Raw genomic sequence first — 20,688 nt, forward strand, 5'->3', positions numbered from 1 at the left:
AGCCTACACTTATTGAAAGGAGACACCAGTCACACCCTAATAAAATAAAAGGGTCGAAGTAGTTGCAGAATTGTATTATAGGCCTAATATGGCAATCATGTTTTAGAGCAGGGGTGTCAAACTGGCAACCCGCAGGCTGGATGCATCATGCACAGACCACGCCCACCCCAGCTCCGCGAAGGACAAAAACATTGTGAAATGTCACGTGACAACAACGTGACGTGGTGAGTTTGACCCCTGTGTTTTAGAGCCTTGTTAACAAGTTTATAGTACTCTTAGAGAGAAAAAAGTAGCATTAATTCCGTTGGAAGGATTTTTAAACATCTGCATCTACTATAGTTACAGTTATTATTTTGAATGTGTAAAACAATTGTATAACGGATATGCATTCAAATTTTCAGAATGCCAGGTTTAATTGTGCCTTGTAGGTTATCAAGTTATGTTGATTTTGAGATTCATTGATCCTTTTAATCCCAACCCTTAAAGACCTGTCTCTATCCCCACATGTTATACTTGAAAGAAGTATTGTACACATCTTCTGTGGATTCCATTTATACTGTATAAATAGCTAACCACATTTTTGTTCTCCCCAGTTTATTGTTATCAATGGTTTTGATATATGGTATCTATATTTAATTTTTGTAAACTACCCAGAGTTATAATGAGTAGGTGTTCCTGGAAATTTAAATTATAAACAAATAAAAATTGAACTGAGCACCTAAACGGTTTCAAATAAAGGTATAAACCACTTACAGATATTTTAGAGTTTCTCAAAATCAGTGGGCAAGATTTTATTTTTTTAATGCAATTTGACTTCTCATTGCTTTAGATTTTTCAAGGTTCTATAGCAGTGTTACTGATCAACATTTCAAAACCACCATAGTTTGAAAGAGTTGAAAGCCATTTCAGTTTTTTAAAATTCATTTTGAGTGAAATGGATTCGGTGAAAATTCAGAACTAAGAGAGATAATAAGGGCTTCTAATACAACAATACATATATAATATGTTTGAACTGTCATTTTTCTACCATGAAATACGATATTAAAAATAAACATGGCTGATTTTATTGGCCACTCATATCATATTTTTTGTGTAAGGTAAGATGTGCTCCAGGTTAATTGACTATATAATTTTTCTGGTATTATTTAGTAATTTGTATTTCAAGTTATTTTATTTATCCATGATGAATAAAGCTTCTATAGTAACTTCAGATAATAAAATATCCTTTGCTTATTTTAATGGCAATAGTTTCTGTTTAGCTCCAGTTTTATCAAGAAGTTAAATTAAGGTATTCATTCCTCTATGTAACTGAACAATTTTGTGATAAAATGTATCCATTACAAGAATGTATGAGTATTTCCAGAAAACTTGATTTTTTATTAAAAGGATATGATAAATAGCAATGAGTGGCTAAGTATGAAATATGTAAAATAGATAAGGTGGGGTGGAATTAGGAGCCGAGGTGGTGCAGTGGTTAGGGTGCAGGACTGCAGGCCACTTTAGCTGACTGTGATCTGCAGTTCAGCGGTTCAAATCTCACCGGCTCAAGGTTGACTCAGCCTTCCATCCTTCCGAGGTGGGTGAAATGAGGACCCGGACTGTGGGGGCAAGTTGCTGACTCAATTTGCTAAAAAAAAATGTAAACTGCTTAGAGAGGGCTGAAAGCCCTATGAAGCGGTATATAAGTCTAATAAATAAATAAATAAATTGGTACAAATTTTTACTTCAGAAGAAAAAAGGAAATATGTTGCTAAAGAAATTCAGAAGATAAAGCAAGTTATGTTTTGAGATGAGTGGCCATACAAATCTTTTAAACAAATAAGAGTATTATGTTATTTATTCTCTTTCCATCTCAAAGAGGAAATATAAGATCACAAATGCAAGTAACAATTGGAAAAATGACATGAGAGAGCAATAATACTTCTGGATTTAATGAATGAGCTCCTGGAAATTTAAAAAACAAACTATTGCTCTGTGCAAGTTTAGAGAAAGAGTGAGAGACGTGCTTTTATTATAGAGTACTTTATTCACAATCATTTTTTCCTCAGGGCTCTGAATAGCTAGGGATAGGGATGAAGAATCCTGGACACAGCTAAACGATAACTCTCAATAGTCCCAGGTAGTATGACCAAGTGCAAGGAATGCTGTGAATTACAGTTCAACTGTTTAACTGTTTAACTGTTTATTAAATTTATAGGCCGCCCAATCCCGGAGGACTCCGGGCGGTTTACAGAAACAGAATCAAGAAAGATTAAAACCAGATAAAACAAGACAAATTTAAAAAGACACAACACGCATCCAATCTAAGCGGGGCTGGACCTCAATCCAGAGGTCAACAGCCCCAGGCCTGCCGGAATAACTAGGTTTTAATAACTTTCCGAAAGGCCATGAGAGTGGGTAGGGTCCGGATCTCTAAGGGTAGCTCATTCCATAGGGCCGGAGCGGCAACAGAGAAGGCCCTACTCCGAGGCGTCGCCAGCCGGCATTGTCCAGCTGATGGCACCTGGAGAAGGCCCATCCTGTGCTATCTTATTGGTCTCAGGGAGGTATGCGGCAGAAGATGGTCTCGTAGATATCCGGGTCTTAGGCCATGTAGGGCTTTAAAGGTAATAACCAGCACCTTGAAGCGTGCTCGGAGACCGATAGGGAGCCAGTATCGCTCGTGCGGCTGCATTCTGGACTAATTGTAGTCTCCGAACACTTTTCAGGGGCAGCCCCAGGAACTCAGAGATTACATTAGGTACATAGAAGAAAGTTGAACATGATATATTTTCAATATGAAATGTATGTGCATACAGGGTAACTTGCTGTCTGTAAACCTAACACTTTATAGAGGGTTATTCAACAAATTTATATGGCTGCCCAACTCATACACATGGTTAACTTTTCAGAAAGTACGGATTAGTGGTAGAATGTGAGGGAACATATAAAACAAAGATAAAAAAATGCTTTTCTTGCATCAGTTCACTGCTTCATTTCATAGATCACATGAACAGCAGTGTGCATTATTTATCTACATCAATAAACCTATATTGAAATATATAGTATTTATACATGCTACACAATATAATGCCAGTGTTTTCACTTTGTTAGGTAAGTGATGCAACTAAACTGAGGCCAAAGGCAGAATTCTGCTTTGGTAAGTTTTTAAAAAGGCTTTAAATTATGCACCATAAATAATTTTTCAAATGGAAATAATCTTTTTCATTTTAAAACATTGATGTTTTTGAATACCAGGTTATTCTGTTTTTTTTCCTAATATAAAGAGAACATTTTTTAAAAAAAATAAATAAATAAAAATCCAGTATTTTATAGATCAAATATTGAAAAGGATGATTCTGCTGATCCGCTAATAAAAGAATGGCAGTTGCCAATGCATATATATGTATAAGAAATAACAACAATCTTTTTGCCTTGCAAGTTTTGATTTTGAATTCTGCTTGTTATAGCATATTTTTGACTTTCTCTTTTGGATTAATTTTCTTGACTTTTTTTTAAAAACTAGTTTTAAAGTACAACTTGGTAATTATTTTAATGTGCATTAGAATATCGGACATCAGGGGGAGGTTAAAGAAAATCTAAAGAAAATATCTTCATGAATTATGGTTCTCGACATTTGAATCTTTGTCTAAACAAACAAAGTGAAAATGTCTTTACTTTTCACACAAGCATGTTAAAATTTTTATCTGTCTATATAATTTTTTTCTCCAACAGTTATGAATGCAGGAATGAGGAAATACTTTTTACAAGCCAATGATCAGCAAGATTTAGTTGAATGGGTGAATGTCCTGAACAAAGCTACCAAAATCACAGTAAGTGATCATTTTGAATTCTAGGTTATTCTGCATAGGGTCTCATTATAATGGGGCAACTATAAGAACTTTCATCAGTATTTCAAGTTTATATTATTTTGGCATATTAAAATAGGTGTTTCCAACCACTCTGGGGCAGGAGGGCGCACTTGATATTTTGAGGGCATGTCATGGGCACTCAAAAAAAAAAAGGCTGCTATGGGAACTTGCCCTTTTGCAAAAAGCTGTACCGCTCTCAAAATACTCATTATTAAATTTACTTTTTTCTGAGCAGTGGTATATATTTACAAACAAAGGTTGGCTTTTAGAATTTTTTTCTGTTTTCTGTTCCATTAATAACTCAGTCCTGAATTTCATGACCTACCAGGGGGAGGGTTTAGGAATGGAGGAATGAAAAGTATTCTGAAATTTAGTCTCATCCTGTTTTGTTTTGGGAGAGTTATCCTGCTGGATGGAGTTAGCTTGTTGACATTCCATTAGATTGAAAAAAATAGCACAATTAAAAAGCAATAGCAATAGCAGTTAGACTTATATACCGCTTTATAGGGCTTTCAGCCCTCTCTAAGCGGTTTACAGAGTCAGCATATTGCCCCCAACAACAATCCGGGTCCTCATTTTACCCACCTCGGAAGGATGGAAGGCTGAGTCAACCCTGAGCCGGTGAGATTTGAACAGCCGAACTGCAGAACTGCAGTCAGCTGAAGCAGCCTACAGTGCTGCACTCTAACCACTGCGCCACCTCGGCTCTTCCACTGTGCCATCTCGGCTCTTTGGAGCAGAGTAGGACAAGAGTTCTAGTAGTAAGGAAGAAGACTTCATTAAGATACCATGTTGAGATCCCAGGTTAGGAATTTTATGAACTCTTTTATGTATTAGTTACCATGCTAAGATCTCAGTAAGTCACGTAAATGGTACATCAGATTCTATACTTCTCTTATCATGTGGACCTGCAAATCAAAGCTATATGAAAGCATACGTTACCTACAAACTTCTTGATAATTAGCACTTAGACTTATATACTGCACAGTGCTTTACAGCCCTCTCTAAGCAGTTTACAGATTCAGTATATTGCCCCCGACAATCTGGGTCCTCATTTTATTGAGCTCGATGGCAGGCTGAGTCAACCTTGAGCCGGTGAGAATTGAACTGCTGGCAGTTGGCAGAATGCAATGCTGCATTCTAACCACTGCGCCACCACAGCTCCTATGACAAAGTCAATCGATGTTAGATGTCAATGCTCAGCATTTTAGAAAGGAAAACATTTTATCAATCAGGTGAAAATAGTTTTGATTGGAAGTTCTTTAACTTGGAAGAGAAGGTATGCTTATCATGCTTGTTGCTACAAAGGAATCTTCAGATTTTTTAAAAAATATCTTGATATCATATGAGCCGAGGTGGCGCAGTGGTTAAAGTGCAGCACTGCAGGCTACTTCAGCTGACTGCAGCTCAGCAGTTCGGCTGTTCAAATCTCACCGGCTCAAGGTTGACTCAGCCTTCCATCCTTCCGAGGTGGGTAAAATGAGGACCCGGATTGTTGGGGGCGATATGCTGACTCTGTAAACCGCTTAGAGAGGGCTGAAAGCCCTATGAAGCGGTATATAAGTCTAACTGCTATTGCTATTGCTAACAACAACTGCATCTATACCTCACTCAATGAAATTAGAAAAAAATTAAGCTCTATGAGAAGTGTATGTGATTTTGTTTGTTTCAGAATTTCTAAAAAAAACCTCTGCATTTGTTTATTGAGCACCCTAAAATAAAAGAACAATGGAGCCCACAAAAAAAAATATTTTAAAAGAATGTGAAATAATTTCTTGCATCAATATTGATTTCAGTAAGTGATGGAAAAACATTACCATGTAATTTTCTTCACTATTGGTTCTGCGCCATGTTTCTGCACCATTTAAAAAAAAATTCTGAAAGTCTGCCTCATCCTGGTAAAAAAATTAAATCTTAAAAATAATCAGTAGGAGAAGATTTAAGACTTTACAGTTCAGCTCACAGGAAACTATTAAAATGTTCAGCTATGTACCTAGCTTTTTTAAAGCAACATTTAAAAGACAGGAAAGTAAGTAATTTAGCCATGTCTTAAGAAAAAGATCCAAAAGGGATACCGGAAATGATGAACATTTGCCTCATTTCTCTTACTTGTGAATAATTAAAAATAGACAAGAATAGTCACATTCTGGGAGAGCCTGATTTAGAAGATACATTTCAGTTCAGTATTTTTATAATGTTCTATTTTCAGGTACCAAAGCAGGCTGACTCATTGTGTCATACTGATAATGCATTGCGTCATTCTGAAAATTTGGGAATAAGAAAACAGATGTCTTACAGAACAGAAATTGTTGGTGGTGTTCCCATAACCACTCCTACTCAGGTAATAATACCAGTATTATAATACCATATAATAGATATATTATTGGGATGTTGTCCTTCTTATTGATGTGTAAGAGACAGCTAAACTTGAAGAGGGAAAAAAAAATTGTTAAGATACCTCATTGCCAGATGTTTGCAGCAGTTAAGATACCTCTTAATTTTCATATTAGAAGAAAAAATAAAAGTAATTCTTAGGTGGAAAGTTTTAGTTTGCCCATATTTCCCAACCCCTTTAGCTTATAATATGCTGCCTTCAGTGGAAGGAGGAAGCTGGCTGAATTGTTCTTCAGCTCTTCTAGTCAATGTGAAACTTACTGTATGTCTGTGGTTGCACATGAGATTCTTTGATTTGTAGCTATATTATTTTCTGGGTCTTTGTGTAACTCATAAATCTCATTTACCTGTGTGATAAGTTAGAATTTAAAAAGCAATTTTTGAAAATTGTTTATTAAATTTTGTAATGATGCCTCCGAGGAATATGAAATAGTTGATCTCGGATGCACCAAGGATGTAATTCCAGAACAACACAAGGAACTCCGTCCCCAGTATCTTTAAAATGTTTGGTTTGCTTTTCAGTGTAGATTTATCTAGTGAAAATAATTTTTATACCACTTATTTGATGTAAAACAGGGATGAAAGGATCCTAGCCGTATAAATCTGATTCTGTCTAGATATGGAAGCAAAGCCAACTTTATTTATTTATTTATTCTAAATTATCTTGTTTACTTTTTCTAGAAAGAAGAGAGAAATGAATGTGGTGAAACTGATAAAAGCTACTTGAAACGGTCCCAAAGCCATCTTCCATACTTTACTACTAAGTATCCGCCAGACAATCCAGTTATCAAAACAGGTTATTGTGTTAAACAGGGAGCATTGGTAAGCAGATAGAGTACCTTTCGAGCTTAATAAAATATGTTATGCAATATATAATGCAACGGGGTTGCTTTTTAACTCCTGCACAACAGATTCCCCAAAACACTAAAGAAATAATGTTTGTTGGAGGCAAAAGGTTTAGAAAAGGGGGAAAAAAAACCTAATACACTATTTGGTAATTGTAGATGTGTTTTGGTAACTGTTCTTGAAGAAAGGTTCTTGGAATTATTTCAACTGAGTTCTTTACCTGCAGTTAATTTAAAAAAAAAAAATCAAGGCCAAGGCTTTTTCAAGTTCAAGACTTTGTTTCAGGTATTTCTGATATTTCTGATAATCCACTTGAAATTATCTCTATAATGAATTTTTAGTACATATTATCAGCATATATTACTCACTAACCAAATGCGGAACTGCACAGTGTACAGCAGTATGCATCATGAATTGCTCTATATAATATAATGTAATTATATTAAAAGAGCCGAGGTGGCGCAGTGGTTAAATGCAGCACTGCAGGCTACTTCAGCTGACTGCAGTTCTGCAGTTCGGCTGTTCAAATCTCACCGGTTCAGGGTTGACTCAGCCTTCCATCCTTCCGAGGTGGGTGAAATGAGGACCCAGACTGTGGGGGCGATATGCTGACTCTGTAAACCGCTTAGAGAGGGCTGAAAGCCCTATGAAGCGGTATATAAGTCTAACTGCTATTGCTATTGCTATTGCTAATTCCTGTATGGAAACTTTGCCATGTTAAGAATTTTGACAATAGTATACAGGTAGTCCTCGACTTACAACTTATACTCGATTTATACTCATGTTGAATCAGAAAAGTATTTCTGATTTAAGGAACTAGACCTGAATAGAGCACAGAATATGAATATGAGAAAAGTAACATGTAGTCTTGCTAGAAAGCCTAAAACTCAGTGAATAAACAACGAATAAATAAAAAACAACATGTTTCTTTAAAATATATTTAAGTCATTACAATTTTGTCTGTATATATAGATGAAGAACTGGAAAAGAAGGTATTTCCAACTTGATGAAAACTCAATTGGCTATTTTAAATCAGAACTGGTAGGTATCCATTTATATCTTTGATTAAGCAAAACTTCAGAAGAAATATTTTGACCAAATGTGTTAATGCATAATTGCATTGTTTCCATTATTTTGACAGGAAAATCAGTTTTTAGAAACAGAATTTATAACATAATTGCCTTTGTATCCATTGTCTTTAATTGGTGGACATTATAGTGTATAATGAATGGAGCAATGGTTAGATTCCAATGTAATGATACTGCTGACAGTTTAATGTGGAATTAATAATAGTATTATCACTTTCCATACATAACCTAGTGCTCTGATTAAGTATTTAGAAGTGGATAAGTCATATTTCTAAAATATAAACTGGGGAAAAACATGAATTCTTAATAACTAAATGCACAGAGATAATGTATGCACTTTATTTCTTTTATGTTATGCACATTGATTTCATTTTGAATTAAAGATGAATAATTAAAAGCTTTTTTTATAGTTATCTATCCTAGTTTGAACATAATGCCAATTTTTAGAATTGTATTATACAGATACTCTTCATTATTTCAAGGGTGCCAGTGAATAATTAAAACATAGAGCAACTTTGAGAAAATAAAGTCAGGAAGATATATTAAAAGAGATAGATGTTAAGTTACAGAAATTTTAACAACTGGATTACTTTCATTTTAGAGCTCAATTTATCCTTTAGCCTTTTAAGGCAAATACCTTGCACCTTCTCTGAACCGTATACTTTCTGCCTATTTCCCAAACAACAGAAGGATTCTTAGGTGTGTGATAATGTTTGTCCAGGTCTCTCCTGAATCCTTATAAGGTGGTGAACATAACATTTTATTTATCTCTATATCTATATCTCTTATATTGCACATATGTAAAATATACAAAAAAATACTTCAAAAGGAAGTTCTCCTCCAAACAGAAACACACTCCAAAGCCTGTAGTTATATGAAATCATTTATAGCAGATAATAAATCCTGATCTATATTTAACCACCAGAGATAATGGAACTGGAAATAATAAGGATGGTTTATAGCAGTGGTTCCCAAACGTTTTCAGTCCACCAACCTCTTGGTGCTACAAACTGATCCTCAGTGCCCCCCCCCCCAGTGGTGGAATTCAAATTTTTTACTACCGGTTCTGTGGGTGTGGCTTGGTGGGTGTGGCTGGGGGGGGGTCATGTGACTAGGCGGTTTGCACAACGGAAGGAAGATAGTAACAGTAAAATTCAACACTGTAACAATTAATTGCACATTTATTCAAAATCCAATTTAAAAACCTTTTTAGTTAATGTTAATTCAACAAAATTGTTGAACATGATCCAGTCATTTGTTAAGAACCTTAGTAACTAGTAACTTCGTAAACTCAGTAAAATTTAGTAACTACTTCACTGTTTAGTAACTTCTGTGTAATACAGTACATGCCTGATCATTCACACACACACTGCTGCCTTTTGTTTTTTCAGGGTGGGGTGGGGGTACAGAAGGAAGAAGACTTTCTGTTCTGTGGTATCTGCCATTTCAGAAATGCTCATTAGACTGCCCCACATGATCAGTCTTTCCGTATTCCTCAATACATTGGTACCCAGCAGCTGGTCAAAACCCTAGTAGTACTTATGGAGCTGTAGATGATACTATGGCAAAATACAAGCCTTGCAGTTCATGTATACTCACACAACATAAGAGTGATGCCATTATCCAGGTTTATCTGTGACAAAGGTCTCACTGTGCATAAATATCAAGATAGGAAGGGCACTTTATTTAAAAAACTGCAGTCTTGACTCCATTTGGTTATAAAACGTCTTGTTTGGCATACTGGGAACATTTAGACAGCATTTGCTTCTAATATGGGACGTTGTTCTATCATAATTTTGTTTTGCTTTGCTTTGCTTTTTCCTGTATGTGACAATATCCAACTTTAGACAGTAATTAGACCACTTTTTTAAGGAGCCGAGGTGGCGGAGTGGTTAAATGCAGCACTGCAGGCTACTTCAGCTGACTGCAGTTCTGCAGTTCGGCTGTTCAAATCTCACCGGCTGAGGGTTGACTCAACCTTCCATACTTCCGAGGTGGGTAAAATGAGGACCCGGATTGTTGTTGGGGGCAATATGCTGACTCTGTAAACCGCTTAGAGTGGGCTGAAAGCCCTATGAAGCGGTATATAAGTCTAACTGCTATTGCTATAGCTATTATTTACTTTTTAATAAACAGTATATGTTGGAAATGCTTATCCCTTTTCCACAATCTCCCCTATATTTCAGCCTTCAATGAGATTACTTTGCAACTCAAAGTTTGAGAAACCACCCCAAGTGCCCTTCCTCCTGCTCCTCACTTTTTAAGGCCATCTCTATGAATGGAGCGAGGAGACAAAAGGGGCTAGCCTCTCTCCCCTCCCACCACATGTTTACCTGTGTTGCATTTCTAAGATGGGAGGGGTAGAGGCAGGTGGAGTGGGTGCAAGAGGGATTCGGGGGGGGTGGCTCTTGCACAGGTGCATCCTCGCGGAGGCAGCTCACAGCACAGCCCTGGAAAGGGAGTCAGAAGTAAAGCCATTTATAAAAGCACGAAAGAGGCAAGCAGGCAGGCGAGCGCTCTTGTGCAGTGACATCGTGCTCTCTGCGTAATGCAGTGCCAATTCCCAGTCCCTGAAATGCCAGGTCCAAGGACAACCCCGTTCAGTCCCGCATCTCTTCTCCATGCACAGCACACGCAGAGTCGTATCAGAGGAGAAATGTAGGCAAAAGGCTCTTCTCTTCTTTCTCTGCCTCCCTTTACCCCCCCCCCCCCCCCGGCCTGACATGCTTGTATGCCTCCTGAGTGAGCGAGCAAGCGAGCGAAAAATCCTTCCAGTCTTTGGGAAGTTAGACTGAATTTCACGCCTGCTGGAAGTGCTCAGATGACTGGTGACCAACAGAGCCCGAGGCAGAGCCCCTGTGAGGGGGCCACCTCCAACACTCCTCTGCCACCTCCCTTGTCTTTTAGCGCCCTCCTGCCGCCACCCTTGCCTCTTAGCACCCCCTGCCACCGCCCTTGCCTCTTAGCGCCCCCCTAAGTCATCCCACTGCCCCCAAGGGGCGGTACCTCCCTCTTTGGGAACCACCGGTTTATAGTGTTGATTTTAAAAAAAAGATGGAAGGCAGTTTTAAAAGACAATAAATTAGAATATTACAAATATGCCACTCCCTTTATCTCTAGTTTTTTAGTACTATAGACCAGTGTTTTTCAACCTTTTTTGTGCAAAGGCACACTTTTTTCATGGAAAAAATCACGAGGCACACCACCATTAAAAAATGTTAAAAATTTTTAACTCTGTGCCTATATTGACTATATATAAAGTAATTCTCCCACGGCACACCTTACACTATGTCACGGCACACTAGTGTGCCACGGCACAGTGGTTGAAAAACACTGCTATAGACAACCACTCTTGTTAATTTGAAACATTGAAACATTTTCAAATAAGAAAAAAAATCAGATTTAATTTTTTTGTATTAATAATATATTTTAATATACATTATAAAAACGTTGTATGTTATATTGATTTATAACTGAACAGAAAATTATTTACTTTTTGATTCATTCATGCCTTGTAATTATTGTATATTCCGTATATTGTATTATATTTTTTCAATTTGCAATAGAAAAATAGAAAAAAAAATCCAAAACGTAATTTATCTTGTGACTATCGATGATGACAGTTTGTAAAATTAAGCATGAAAAATGTACACGTGTTGACAGGGCTGGTTTTTTTTTATTGTGACTGTTTTGTCCTTTTAGTTAATGTTTGAGCTTCACTTGGTCTTGACCAGCTTTATTCTCAAAAGACATAACTAGCAATAAAGGTCTAGTAATTATAATTATTTGTAGACTAGTGTTTCTATTTTTAGAAGATTTCTTGATAAGACTATAAATAACCTCGATCAGCGACCTCCGACCTTCAGGGCACCAGGGACCAGTTCCGAGGAGAAAGGTTTTTCTGCAGACTGGAGATGTGTGGTTTTGCATGCTCCCTGCAACCTGTGGATGGGGCTTCGCTTGTTTGTGCAGCCCGGTTTCTGGCGTGTCACGGTGTGGTGCCAGCCCCATGGGTCGGGGGTTGGAAATCCCTGCTTTAGATGAGAAATAATCAGTTTTTTTCAGTGTAGATAGTGTTGTCGTGTAGGTTGGTCTTCCTATTATCTCCAGTGCAGTGGTGGGTTTCAAAAATTGTTCGAACCTACTATGTGGGCGTGGCCTCCTTTGTGGGAGTGGCTTGCCGCCCATGTGACCGGATGGGAGTGGCTTGCCGCCCATGTGACCGGATATGAAGATGCCGACGACACTTGTCAGAACCACCTTAAATTACCTCACACACAGCACTGGCATGCATAAGAATATGATGTAAACTTGTTTTTTAAAAGGCATCTTTGGTTTGCGTTAAAACAACTTCAACACATGCAATGTTCTGATTGCACCACAAACACAGTAGTCATCCTTACCTTTCACAGAGGCACTGAGTTTTATAAATATGAGCATGATAGTGTAGAATAATCATATCCAAGGACCAGTGGTGGGTTTCAAAAATTTTTGGAACCTCTTCTGTAGGTGTGGCCTGCTTTCCGGGTCCACTGGTGGAACCTCTTCTAACCGGTTCAATAGATTTGACGAACCGGTTCTACCGAATAGGTGCGAACTGGTAGGAACCCACCTCTGCTCCAGTGGCTAAAAGTTTGTAGATTAGCTTTGCAAAATTGTCCTTACAATAGAAAAAGGACCTGTTTTACAGTTCTCCTTTGAAACATGCTTTAGGCCGTGATGAGGAATTGACACCCTTGTAAATAGATTTCTAAAATTATTCTTATTCATCGTGCAATCTGCTTAGATAGTTAGGGTGAGAAGAATCCAGCATGATAACAAACCAAAAATGTCAGCAGTATCAGAACTATGTGAGAGATAGAGAGGTATAACAGGTGGAGAAGTTTTCTGCCTGAGAGTATGAATATTATTCAATAGTGCCAGAAAGTTTGCCTGAAGAAATGACAGCAAGAGAGTTTGAGACTTTAAAATAGGAGCATGTCTTTTAGTCATTGCACAGTATTCCTGGTTATTCCTCCATAATTCCATCAGCTCACCTATTTTAATATATATATATATATATATATATATATATATATATATATATATATATATATATATATATATATATATATATATATATATATATATATATATATATATATATATATATATATATATATATATATATATATATATATATATATTTATTATGTTTTATCAATGAAAATAAAATACAAAACAAAATCAACTCATCAATGGTCCCCATTAAGGACACTCATTAACTTCTACTTATAGGCTCTCAGAACGTAATGGTTTTTCAGTAGGGTTGGAAGTCTGATTCGGCAATCTTACAATTGACCCTTTCTTTCTACCAAGGGGGAACATATTTTAACCTTCATTTTGTCACCTGAAGGTGGAAGAATGGCCTAAGTTGGCTAATAATTAAGGAGCATCTCAGAAAGGGGGTTTCATGATTCAGATTGTGTCTCATCCACCATTGGTAAGAGAATATCCAGCACCATAATATCAAGGTGGATCAAATTGTGTCTCTCTGCTTCTGTTGTGGGGGTGTTACAGCTGATTCCTTGAGGTTTTCTTGTCTTGTCTTTATGCGTTAATGCATTGGAACTGATATTTGTGTTTCAGGAGAGGTACAATCTGTGAATGTAACAAGATCCAACTCCATTCCATTTTAGTAAAATATAATTCTGGCTTTATTGTGGGGATTTTATTATTGCTACTATTATAGTTGGATAAGGGTATCCCCATCTGCACAATCATGCTAACATTTTCTGATTGTAAGGACATTGTGGGCAAATCGTGGACTGCCTGTTTTGTCCTCAAGCCTTTTGCACTGTTCTAAGTTTTAAGACTAAGATTTTGTTTAAACCAATTACATTAAACTAAACATGTTTATGACATTGAACTCCCCCTGAAAATGCTATTGTTACTTTCTTCATTGGTTTCACTGCCCATTCCCTACAGGTGCTCAGCTTCATTTTTTTTAAAAATGAACCTGAAAGGTTACTCAGCCGATTTGCAAGGAATGGCTCTCAACTCTCAGATTGTTTTTAACTGAACGTCAGGAATTATGTCTTGCTTTGTGAAATTTGCTGACCATATATGAGTTGTCTTGCAGATTATAATCTCCTGAGATTTAGAAGCCTTAATTTATGCCGAGCTTAATTTATGCACTGAGCCGAGGTGGCGCAGTGGTTAGGGTGCAGTACTGCAGGCCACTTCAGCTGACTGTTATCTGCAGTTCAGCGGTTCTAATCTCACCGGCTCAAGGTTGACTCAGCCTTCCATCCTTCCGAGGTGGGTGAAATGAGGACCCAGACTGTGGGGGCGATATGCTGACTCTATAAATCTCTTAGAGAGGGCTGAAAGCCCTATGAAGCGGTATATAAGTCTAACTGCTATTGCTATTGCTATGCTATTGTATCCCAGAAAATGCTTGGCTATACATGGAATCATGCAAAACAATTTGCATACCCTTCCTTGTGGGAAAAATATTCTGAAAATATCAAGTACTGCATATGTACATTCACTAGTGAAATAAATATGCTAATGATAACATTTTAATTTGTTCTTTATCTACATAGAGTGTGTTTAAAACTCTTAACAGGCAAATTTTTAACAGGGAAAAGCGTATATGTTTAGATTAGGTTGCTAAGCATTTTTTTAGAAAAATAATTAAAAATATTTAATAAATTATAAATGTCAGTTGTTTTAAAGTGATTTCTTAGTCACCTTGTGTTATGGGATGTGAGAATAACCTTGGAAGGAGGAAGAACTACAGTCTAGAGAACAGTCTGATAAGAAATATCTCAGGAGTGGAGGTGAAGAAAGTGTCTGTGAAGGGACCCTTCTAGCTCTCTGGAAAATAAAAGCAAAGGGGGAGCGAAATGCTTTCAGACTTGCAAGATTCTTACAATGAAAGTAATATGAATGCTTATGGTTTTGGTTTCCTGTCTAGACGCCCATGAAGAGCTGACCTTGAATCTTGTATGAGAGGTGCTAGATTCAGGTTTGCTACTAGAGTTCTTTCTTGTTTAAACAGGATGCATGAAAAAAGTATGAAAATTAAGAAATTTCAAGGGTGATTACCATATTTTTGGAGTATAAGACGCACCGGAATATAAGGCGCACCAAGATTTTGAAGAGGCAAATTTAAAAAAAAAAGTTTTTGCACTCTGCAGACCTCCCCAAAACAGCATATTTTTCGCAAAAATGGGCTCGTTTTTTGTCAAAAGAAAAAGGCACGCACAGCCTTTAGGAGGCTTGTAGCTTGCTCCTGGGCGCTGGGGGTCAAAAATGAGCAAAAAAACAGCGAATGTTTGTGAAAATGGGCCCTTTTTGTCAAAAAATGGCATATATGGCTTTTAGAAGGCTTAGAGTGTGCCTGGAGGCAGGGGGGAGAGGCAAAAATGAGCAAAATGAGCCTTTTTTCGCTCATTCTTGTTCTCCACAGCCCCCAGGAGCACTCTGGAAGGCTAAAGGTTATGCACGGCCATTTTTGCAAAGGGGGCAGGGTTTCAGGAGGCTAAAAATGCTGTATTCAGTTTATAAGGTACACCCAGATTTTCACCCTCTTTTTGGGGAGGTATAAGGTGCATCTTATACTCCGAAAAATATGGTAGTTCTTCCTATATATGACACTATTAGACTTATAGTGTCAATGGGCTACAGAATGAATTACCATGTTTCCCCGAAATTATGACATGTCCTGATAAGACCATGCCATATTTTTCCTGTGGGCAAAAATATACGCCCTCCTCCAATAATAAGACCCCTGGACAACCCCCCCTCCAGCCAAACAGAGCGCCACTCACCAACCTAGCGAAATCCCGAAGGCGCAAAGCCGCAGGAGCCAGGGGGAGGGGGGCAAAGGTGCTCACATTGCTTGACACCTTTGGGATACCGCTAGGTTGGTGGGTGGTGCTGTGCCCAGCTGGAGCGGGGGGGGGGTTGCCAGGAAGCACGAGCAGCTACTTGGCAATGCCCCTTTCCAGCCAGGCAGAGTGCCACTCACCGACTCAGTAATATCCCAAAGGCGCTAAGCCGCCTGGCGCTCTGCCCGGCTGGAAAGAGAGATTGCGCAAGCACTTTTTCTGCCTCCAGTTCGCGTGCCTCCCTGCCTCACCATGCCCAACTTTTCCTGCAGGGCTGGGCCCAGCCGCCCCGCTACCGCCACCGCCATGCTCCGAGCATAACCGGCTTCCAAACTCCAGAGATCCACCACAACCGTAGAGCGTAGTCCCAGAGCGGCCGCTGTTGGAATACTCGGCAGCGGATCTCCAGAGTTTGGAAGCCGGTTATGCTCGGAGTATGGCAGCGGCGGGAGTAGCGGTGGTGACCGTGGGCACCTCATGGCGGCTTTATTCCGCTGCTGCGACAGCGCAACACAGCCGTTTGCCCCTGAAGCTGTGCTCGGCTCTTTGGGCACCCGCTCGCAAGAGGGCAGCCACCGGCAACCTCAAACCAATAGCCACCCCCACCCCCCGATAATAAGCCTGAAGCAAAATTTGGGGGGGTCCAAAAATAAGACCTTGTCTTACTTTTGGGGAAATATGGTATCAATAATAATTATCGGTATTAAGATAATTGTACTTGGAAACAATCCTTCAAATATTTACTCCTAGGAAAGTATACAGCATTTCAGTGAAGATGCTTAAAACTGTCAAGTTGCATATAGTCTTTAAAAGAACATCAAGAAGCATTCCATTTCTGAAAATTTTATACTAAAACACAACACAGATTCCTCCAGCAGGATGTTGTTCAAAGTGAAGCATTGTGATAAAAGGAAAAAAAAACCCTACTACTTACTATTTCTTAAAATGTAGTTGTAGTCACATTTCTGGCGGTTAATATTTGAAAGAACAGATGAACAGGTTTGCTCTTGAAATATGAAATGCTTCTGAGGGTGAATCTTATTAAATCTTATTAAAGTGTCCTTTTATCATGTTCACTTCGTTTGGAGTTAACAGTAAAGTATTAAGTGTGCACTTGCTTTCCTTACAACAACCACATGATGGCGCCCAGAAAAGCTTTTGAAAGATTATAGTTTGCCAGTTTGAGAAAAAGATCAGTACGTATCTTCTGAACCGTATTGCGTGAAAGAAAACAATGTAAAAATTAATATGTTTATGCAGTCTTTTATTCTATCACAAATTAGAATGTTTTCAAATACGTTTCATGTGTTTCTTTTAGTGCTGTAAAGTTTTCAGAAATCCGGAAGTACTTATTGTTTACACAAGAATTAATGTCAGATCAGAACCTGAGTATATGAATATGCATCAAATCCATATTTCCATTCATCACTCAGCATGGTCAGAAATTTAATATGGCTAATTATCATAGTTTTAATTCCCACTCTATAAAATAATGGTGTGATATTTGGCCAGATTATGTTAATTTTGAATGGATAACCCAAAGTAATTACAGCAATTAGAAATATGCTTTTTAAAATATATTTGTGTCTTGTCCTTGTTAATTTAAACCACCAGGCTAAATACTTTGATTTATATATTCTACCAACAAGCATGTATAATAATTTCTTCCTGTAATTAAAATATACTTATCACAAACTAAGCTCATTTTTATTCTGTTTCGAATATGTCTCTTTGCCTCTAAAATACATCAGGGCAAAGTCTTGATATCAAGGGATGGCACATTTTGAAGAGAGGTTACTCCTGGAGATCACATGTGACATCACATAGCTGGGCCTGGGTGGCTTCAGAAATTCAGCAGCCAGTTCGATCCCGATATTTAACTAAAAAGTTAAGTAGGGTTATTCCGGCTTAATGGAAAACTACCAACCACCCTGAAAAAGGCTGCTATTTCTGTCAAGAAAACATCTTGGTCAACTTGGCTGAAGGCTTTATTCATCTTCAGAAATTATGTAATTTTTCTGTATCTGAGACATCCAGCTCCATACAGATTGCAATTCTCTGTTTACAATACAATAGCAGAGTTGGAAGGGACCTTGGAGGTCTTCTAGTCCAACCCCCTGCCTAAGCAGGAAACCCTATACCGTTTCAGACAAATGGCTATCCAACATCTTCTTAAAGACTTCCAGTGTTGGGGCATTCACAACTTCTGGAGGCAACTTCTGTTCCACTGATTAATTGTTCTAACTTCAGGAAATTTCTCCTCAGTTCTAAGTTGCTTCTCTCCTTGATTAGTTTCCACCCATTGCTTTTTTTTCTACACATAGGTGCCTTGTAGAATAGTTTGACTCCCTCTTCTTTGTGGCAACCCTTGAGATATTGGAAGACTGCTATCATGTCTCCCCTAGTCCTTCTTTCTATTAAACTAGACATACCCAGTTCCTGCAACCGTTCTTCATATGTTTTAGTCTCCAGTCCCCTAATCATCTTTGTTGCTCTTCTCTGCACTCTTTCTAGAGTCTCCACATCTTTTCTACATCGTGGTGACCAAAACGGAATGCAATATTCCAAGTGTGGCCTTACCAAGGCATTATAAAGGGGTATTAACCCTTCACGTGATCTTGATTCTATCCCTCTGTTTTTATGCAGCCTAGAACTGTGTTGGCTTTTTTGGCAGCTGCTGCACACGGCTGGCTCATATTTAAATGGTTGTCCAGTAGGACTCCTAGATCTCTTTCACAGTTACTACTGTTGAACAAGGTACCACCTATACTGTACCTGTGCATTTCGTTTTTGTTGCCTAAATGTAGAACCTTACTCTTCACCATTGAATTTCATTGAATTAGATAGTGCCCAATGTTCAGGTTTGTCAAGATCCTTCTGTGTCTTTAGCCTATCTTCTGGAGTGTTGGCTATTCCTGCCAGCTTGGTGTCATCTGCAAATTTGATGGGTTCCCCATTTTCAAATGTTCATTTTCAGTTCCCAATTTTCAAATGTTTGGCACATTTGAAAATTATGTGCTGAGATCTTTCTGAAATCTGTAGCTGTTAGGCACAATAGCGTCTTTCCAAAAATCACAGTGTTTATATTTTATCGTGCCTGAACATTTAAATAATATTTGTCCTTTTAAATTATAGATTGCCCTGTTACTTTAAAGAGACCAAAAGGAAGTAATTCTGTAGCCTTAAGCTGTTATTAAGCTCATAAATTCCCTCTTCTGTATGTGGTTAGGTAGAAACAGAAACTATATGTGTAAATCACTCCTCAAGCCGAGTAAATCATAAAATTGTATTATCTCTATTCTATATGGAAAAGATCCTAGTTTTTTTCTCTATAGTGAAAGTGGGAACTTATATCCTGAAGGTGTATCTGAAATTATATTTGTAGTGTTCTTCAGGTCTCCCAGTCCTCCTTTGAACCTTAGTTCTGCTTAGTTACCGTACATTTCAGTTTTGTACATAAGAAAAAAAAAAGAAAATATTCTTGAAGTGAAAGGGAACATGCAAGTTACTCAAGCAATTATCAATCAACCTAGTTTAGTTTTGTGGCTGAATTAGATTACTGTATTTAACAAGCTCCTTGGAATATTATTTTACTACATTTGAGTGCTACAATATGTTTTTAATATGTGTACTACCGGTGTAACTAGATTATTTTAAAAGGTCTTTTAATGTAAGCAAAATTTTGCAATAGCAGGCATCTAATTTTGGTGAACGTAAGTAATTCCCAATAAAACATTACTATATTATCTATAAAGTAATGAAAAAAGGAGGAAAGGGATTATAATGTAATACCACTTTGGTAACCATGATATATTGTTTAGTGACTGCCATGGACAGTATCCATTTGCATTTGTGATGGTAATGAAAAATTTTGACCTTTTTTTTTCTTTTTCTGTCAGAGCAGAGATTTAGATTTAGATTTATTTTATTTGTATGCCGCCCTTTTCCGGGAGGGACTCAGGACGGCAAACATCACCGAAAAACGGTGCCACCCACTCCCACCTCTCGTAACCGTCGCAGAAGGATACCATGGTCGATGGTATCAAAGGCCGCTGAGAGGTCAAGAAGCACTAGGATGGAGGAATGACCTCCATCCCTGGCTCTCCAGAGATCATCGGTCAGTGCGACCAAAGCGGTTTCCGTGCTGTAGCCAGGCCTGAATCCAGACTGAAAGGCGTCCAGAGAGATTGCCTAAATAAGTAACCTTTTCCTGAGCTGCTTTCTTCCAAAGTGCAGCATGCCCCTAAAAATCGCAATTACAAGTTCTGCTCTTTTGGACCTTAATTAGTTGGTTAGAACACTCCCTGTCATTCAGCTACTGCCTGGAATCAATGACACCCTAATCAGTTTTTCACTATAGGTAGTCCTGGACACATCCACCCATTATTTAACATTGGTATGAAGTTACAGTGGCCTTGGAAAAGGTGCTTGATGGCTTGTAAAGAACTTCAGTCTGTCATAGCATGTAGCCTCCCCCCCCCACTCATAATCATGTTCATACTTATGATTGGGTATAAAGCACCCTGTCATCATGTGATTGCCATTTGCAATCTTTGCTGATTTCCCAGAAAGTTAATGGGGGAGCTGGCAGAAAGATTACAAGCTGCTGCCTCCATCTACTAGGAGCACTCC

General features: G+C 38.1%; 1 protein-coding gene across 6 annotated transcripts in view; it reads left to right on the forward strand.

The window, feature by feature from the left end:
• The window catches only part of PLEKHA1 (pleckstrin homology domain containing A1), a 52,047-nt gene that overhangs the window by 17,342 nt on the left and 14,017 nt on the right, over window positions 1-20,688 (forward strand). For 5 of the 6 annotated variants that reach the window (XM_087725928.1, XM_087725926.1, XM_087725927.1 and 2 more), the window contains exons 4-8: window positions 3,094-3,139; window positions 3,715-3,812; window positions 6,061-6,192; window positions 6,927-7,067; window positions 8,064-8,132. In XM_087725928.1, coding sequence (XP_087582054.1) covers window positions 3,094-3,139; window positions 3,715-3,812; window positions 6,061-6,192; window positions 6,927-7,067; window positions 8,064-8,132 — 486 coding nt within the window. The remainder of the gene's footprint in view (window positions 1-3,093; window positions 3,140-3,714; window positions 3,813-6,060; window positions 6,193-6,926; window positions 7,068-8,063; window positions 8,133-20,688) is intronic. The other variant, XM_087725929.1, reaches the window with a different exon arrangement.

The sequence above is a fragment of the Thamnophis sirtalis genome, unplaced genomic scaffold, assembly GCF_051295495.1.
Source record: "Thamnophis sirtalis isolate CommonGarterSnake01/CBP01778 unplaced genomic scaffold, rThaSir2_p1.2 scaffold_11, whole genome shotgun sequence".
In the NCBI taxonomy this organism is placed as follows: Eukaryota; Metazoa; Chordata; class Lepidosauria; order Squamata; family Natricidae; genus Thamnophis; species Thamnophis sirtalis.